Raw genomic sequence first — 6,535 nt, 5'->3', positions numbered from 1 at the left:
AGAACCTTCTCCTTGTACTTCTAGTACCTTACATCCACTATAAAATTCCCCTAAGAAAATACCTTCAACTTTCTCCCAGTGTGATCTGTGTAGTCCACGGATGTGCCACGCAACTAGTGTCAAGAATCGCATAAATTTCCGATTCCGGGACGCTGCTCCACGGAATCCCAGCATCGCCGCGTTCGTTCGGAGCCAAAGTGTGCCATTTAATGGCCGGCAAAGGTCACGTTCACACCGCCGTAATGGCTAATGGGCGACCGGTCTGACAATTCAGGTAATGTGGATAATTTGCTGTCAATGATGTGTAACGAAGGGGAGCAGCTCTGCGGTCCTTGTATTTGTTGTCAAACAACAGCACGCTCATAATAGTCCCATAGTCCGTGGTCCGGACACTCCTGCTGCATTTTACGGCGCCTATAAATAGGCTCTACTAGATGTTAATGCCTCCGATGATGGGAGCATAATAATGTGCCGCTGCCGCCACCGAGGGGGCTGGGCACCCCATCGAATTTTGACAAATCACTGGGCTGTTGTTGAGCACAGGCCACAAATCCATGGCTGATCGATGATTTGTTATCTTTGATCTCTGTCTGAGCGAGAGCGAGTGTCGAGTGATTAAATCAAATTTTGACAAGGTGTCGACTGGCACTGGTCGGTATATTTTTCTTCAAGTGTGCTAAGAGTTTGTGGTGGTACAGGTGGACATCTTTAACAGGGATTTCTTTCGAGGAGTGACTGAGAAACTAAGGGGTTTTATTTTAATAGAATTTAAAGAACTTAAGTAAACTATTTGTATTTTTCTTTATATTTTTCACTAACTAAAAATTAACATTAAAATCAGAGCTCATTCAATAATTGTATAATTGAGTTTAAATAATGGAGCTTAACTTCTGATTATTCATAATTTTCCTAATAATTTTAAACAATCAACCTTAAGATCTTCTATTTCAAAATATTATAAAGCAACTGCCTAATTTCTGTCTCATATTTCCGAATTAAACCTGTAAGTCTCCTAAAATTTAATCAAAATTCCCTCACATAATAAATCAAGTGATGACAACGGGAACAACAACAGATCTAGTCACGCACTAAACTATAACTGCAATTAGGGACACCGATTAAGATGCGGTTTGGGAGGCAGGGCAACTAAACAAACAAGATCGGCGGCGTTTTATGGCTTAGTGCTGGGGCGATCCGTCAAAACCGAAAACAAAAAGAAAATATAAAGGGAACCCAAACGAAAACATTGTTTGAAACCAAAAAACATTCGTAACGAGGAAAACAAGCCGAGAACTGAGCCATAAAAAACAATATTTGTTTCCAATACTATTCCCGGCATAGGTCTAAAAATAAGCAAGCCAAACACACGGCCCAGCGACATCTCAGAGGATCAACTGGCCATATAGCAGCAGAGTATACTATATGGTATGGAGAGAGAGCATAGGATAACCCATTGTTTTATGACCCATTTTTCCAGCGGTAAGCGATCGTAAAGTCGTAAAATTTGAATAAAGCGAGAGAGAGCGTGAAGAATCCTTTGTGGCATCTTCCGCATCTTCCACACATGTGAGGGAGTGAACATATATCTCCTCATCTCATCGTATTGCAACTTCGAGTATTTTGTATTTGCTCGCAATGTTTTTATTTCTTTCAAATGATCTCTGCTTTCTACTTGAGAACGAAACGATCGTAAAAATCGATCGTAGTCCTGTTTGAAATGTATACACAATTATTTTACGACCTTTTAAGATATAGACCAAGACTTTCGTGTTGCTTTCGTTTTTGGGGAAAATTGCGTACTTGACTGCATTTACTCTTTGCTTTCTTTCTCTCTGGAAAGTCGTAAAAATCGGAAGGGAAATTCTACAAGATAGCAGTGTCAAGGGACTACGCCAAGATAGGCATTATCTTGGGCAGCTGTTATCCGGGGTATATGTATATGTAGTGTTTAGTTGAATAAGTGCTTCTGGGAAATGTTTTACTTTAATATTGTTTACAAACCAATTGAAAGGAAATTATCAAAAGTTTTCTTATAGTTTTCAATATATATAAAATTGTTTCTTTTTTTATTTTATAGAAATTTCCTTTGAATCCTTATTTAAATTTCGCATTTGAGAGCTTAAACCATGACTGTTTATTGTAAAAATATTTGTTTTCTCTTTCCAATAACAAATCAGGAATATGTACATTATTTTCTTATAATTATTTATAATTACAGCAATTTTATATTTTGTACATTTTGCTGATAAAAAAGGTAAAAACCATAAAATAAAAGAATTAAATTAGATTTATTTAGAAAGAATAATTAAATCTTGTAAATAACACATTTCTCAATATTCCACAAACTTTTCTTATAACTTTTTTTTCAATGTTTTCCTATAAAAAAAACCCTTTGAAATTGCCAATTTTTAGTGTCTCTAATTCATGTGTAAACTTTGCTCGATTTTCATTTGTTGAAAAATCCAATTTACATATTATTTCAAACACATTGGGAACTCTCACCCACACACACACTGGCAGAAGAGATCTTGGCTCCGCCCATCAGGAAAAATACAGACAAATGAGCAACGAATCTTGTGATGTGAGAATACCAGAGCTTGCAAATAACTGTCGACGGGGTTTTTCCTGTGCTCTCGTTGCGAGTAAAACCGAAAAAGATCATACTCTCTCCCTCTCGCTCAGAGCAAGGGAGTTTTGCTGTCTTGATTTCGGTTTTTTGTTGAACGCTTTTCGTTGAACTCTTTTTACTTCGTCCTTTCAATGAGCCGTGCGTAAAGAGCGGGACGAGAAACGTTCGCACACAGAGAGCCAGCCAAAGACCAAGGGACCGAACAGCTCAGCGCGAACGGTCTTCACCTTTGTTTGTTTTTTTTTTTTTTATTTATTTATTTTTGTGAACAAGTGTCCATATAACAAAATGCTATTAAAAATAAAAGAAAAGTTTTAGACAATGTTGTTTTTAAATCGCAACTAAACGTTTAAGGATTTGCTTGCCTATGCGTCTGAATGTATTCCAATACATTCGCAAAAGACTTTTGTTCACTGACCACGGTTCATGGGACAACCGAAACAAAGCAGAATAAAAAAAAACGAGTTTGCTCTGAACGCGCGCGAGCTCATTCCAAGAACTCATGAACGGGTGCTCTCTGAGTCTTTTCGTAAAGAGTGAGAGAGAGACAGATATATGCAGACAACTAGAAACGGTCGACAGTTTTTTGCAAGCTCTGGAGAATACAAATAAACATGGAAAAAGTGGGGGATATATTATGGTGAGCAACGCCCCCTCAAGAGAACTGGCTCCAGTGATCAGCTATTAAGCGGGAAAAACAGGGAAAATATTATTATAAGGGAGGAAAATTAATAAGAGGTGATAAAAGTTATTATAAAAATATATTTAAAATAAATTATAAAACTAAAAAGATTAAAAAAAATGTATATCAAATCTATTACTCTAATTACGAGTAATAATATAGAGTTTACTTTTTAATAAATTGTTTTAAAATATATCTTTAAAATATAACCAATCCTAACTGCTGAGTATATTCCAGATTATTGGCTCTCTCCCTGAAATCTCAAACATGTGTGGATCTTTCTGCGTCTGTGTTTGTATTTCTCCGTATTTATAGACCAATACGCTGCTCTCCCCACAAAAAAACACACACATGAGTAATTTTCAGAGGCATTACAAGTGATCTGCGTATCCGAGTCCATTCATTAGTCGATCGGACTTCTTGGCTGACGCAACGTATAGTAACACACGGGCGCATAAAATCGGGATAAAATATCTCTTAAAAAATCCAAGACAAAGATCCTGTAAAATCGAACCAAAGTAAAGTGAAGTTAAAAACGATTTGAAATATCTTTAAGATACAAAAAAGTGACAAGAAAATATAACAAATTGGAGGATATATTTAAAATAAATAAATTCAAAGGATATATCTCAAAAAATGTTGCCCTCGTGCTATGCCAATGGTTCTGCAATCCCGGATAACGAGGATCTGGTAAACTCCATCCTTGCAAATCCCGAATATCTAAGAGCCCAAATATCCCCAAATCCGATGGCACCAAGTGCCGTCGGTGGCGTGGGCATGGAGGGTCTGATGTGCGGATCCTTTTCGCCGGCTTTCTACTATCAGGGAATCGATAACTTTTTGGCCCTGCACAATAATATCTGGGGTTTGCCCATATCCTTCCTCCATAACTCTCATCGACCGGAAAAGCCGCCGTTTTCGTACATCGCCCTTATAGCCATGGCTATAAGCAGTGCTCCCAATCAGCGGCTGACTCTCAGTGGAATCTACAAGTTTATTATGGATAAGTAAGAAAATAATTATAAATATTTAAAAATTAAAATATTAATTATAAACAGAACGCCGAAGAACTATATTAAAATATTATATAGCTCTTATTATAACATTTAAACTTGGGATTAATATTTAATTATTTAAAGACCTTTTTTTCTGACCACATATATTTTGTTTCTTCTAGTTTCCTAAATATATCTTTATTTAATCCAAGCACCATTTTATGTTCTTCTATGACGAAAGTCCAGCACAATTTAAATGACAATCTTGACTAAACCAAATGCCAAAATAAACAATCTTGGCATTCCGAATATCTATATAAATTGAGGAACTTTTATCCTGAGACGCATTTCAAAACAGTTGTCGTCAAGTCTGGGATTAAATCGGTGAAATATTGAAAGTTATTTGATTTTCTGTTGTATAAATATCATGTGGATAGGACATTGCTATGATATTTTTTTTTAATTTAAACAAATACCACAGCTGGTTCATTTTTTGGCCATAATTTAAAAATATTTAAACTCATATATTAACGAATATTATATATGCTTTATATGTATTCTTTTTCCTATATAAACATAATTTTTAAGAAAAAGGCGGGCGAATGTAGGCAAAGATGGCGATTTCGTAGCCATAATTATCATTTCAAGGAATTTGGGTATATATAAAAATGAGAACAATGACTTCATATGTTTATAAACTAGATATTTCCGATTTCTTTATCAACATAAACAAATATTAGTTTTATTGGCTAACCAAATCGTATGTTTTAAACAAACTAAATGGCGAATATAGATATTGGCCAATAAGAAACATTTTTGTAAACTGAAAGAAGGAAGGAATGTTTTGTATTGAAACAAAAATTTTATTTATTCAGAAATAGTATATATTGTTTTGGTGTTATAAATATAATAAAAATGTGTAAATTGTAAATAGAAAATAGCTGTGCAGGCGTTCGGTTTTTATAGTTGTTTGTTTTATTTATGTTTTACAAAAGATATTGTTTACGAATTCCATGGCTTGAATAATATTAAAATGTTTGCAGGAATATTTTGTTATATATCTATTTAATTTATATTTTTTAACCCCCGATTTTCCTTTTTCAGATTCCCTTATTATCGCGAAAACAAGCAGGGCTGGCAGAATTCCATCCGACACAATCTCTCCCTGAACGATTGCTTCGTGAAGGTTCCAAGGGATAAGAACACCATTGAGGATAATGATAGCGCTGGAAAGGGCAGCTACTGGATGCTAGATTCCTCGGCATCGGATATGTTTGAGCAAGGAAATTACCGACGGCGGAGAACTCGAAGGCAAAGGCACTGCGGCAACTCGAATCGCTATGAAAGGGAAGCCGGCAAGGTAAGAAATGTGGAAAAATATTTACAAATTCAGAATATATACAATACATCATTTCACCTCCAGGACTCCACCGACCACAGTGAAAGAACAGGAGAAATTCGTTCACCCAACGATTCCCTAAACGACTTTGACATCTTCTGCAACGAGAGACCCAATTATTCAGATAGGATCACGGATCTCCACCGACAGTATCTGTCCGTATCTCTCGGATTCAACAGTTTATTCAATAACGAAGCCAGGGGTATGCGGCCACTGTCAGGAACTACTCTTCCCGAGATTCGGGAGTCTGTAGATGATGCCGATGCCTCGGTGGATAGTCCCTCCTCCAGTTCCAGTAAAACAACTCAACTGCCTCTGGATAGTGCCTCTCTTCACGAAGAGTTACATTCCCCAAGTGCCTTTACACCTGCCCTGAATCGTCGAAAAGAAGCCGTCTCTTCCTTGGGTCTTCCAATTCTTGGTTCCTCCTTTCGTGGACTCCAGGATTTAATGGTTGAATCAGCGGGCAGCAGTCCAGCAACATCGCCCACGGCGCCAAGCAATCGTTCAAAGACTACTCTGTTTACCATCGACAACATCATTGGAAAGCCATAAAAGAAATGTAAATTATTAGAATATTTGTATAAGAAATTGATTTATAAATGATTTTGTTTTAAATACAAAAAGTGATTAAAGTAACACATGCCGAAGGATTTTTAAATTAAATAAATCAGTTTATAAAGTTATAAATTAAAGATTATATAATATTATATAGATATAGTAATATATACATATACATATCTGTAGTTACTATATAAATCTATAATTTATAAAGCTTCATTTTCCCAATTTTATATGTGTTACCTATTAATTTTAGCGGTACATTTTAA

The 6,535-nt window shown here is 35.9% G+C and overlaps 1 protein-coding gene across 1 annotated transcript; it reads left to right on the top strand.

The window, feature by feature from the left end:
- Window positions 1–3,947: 3,947 nt before the first annotated feature.
- Window positions 3,948–6,273, top strand: FoxL1 (Forkhead box L1). The gene is made up of 3 exons (XM_017163905.2): window positions 3,948–4,318; window positions 5,411–5,666; window positions 5,730–6,273. Exons 1-3 carry the CDS (start codon window positions 3,948–3,950, stop codon window positions 6,258–6,260), a joined length of 1,158 nt encoding a protein of 385 aa, XP_017019394.1. The 3' UTR covers window positions 6,261–6,273.
- Window positions 6,274–6,535: the final 262 nt, after the last annotated feature.

Source organism: Drosophila kikkawai, chromosome 3L (assembly GCF_030179895.1).
Source record: "Drosophila kikkawai strain 14028-0561.14 chromosome 3L, DkikHiC1v2, whole genome shotgun sequence".
Taxonomy (NCBI): domain Eukaryota; kingdom Metazoa; phylum Arthropoda; class Insecta; order Diptera; family Drosophilidae; genus Drosophila; species Drosophila kikkawai.
This window is presented reverse-complemented; position numbering and strand designations above follow the sequence as displayed.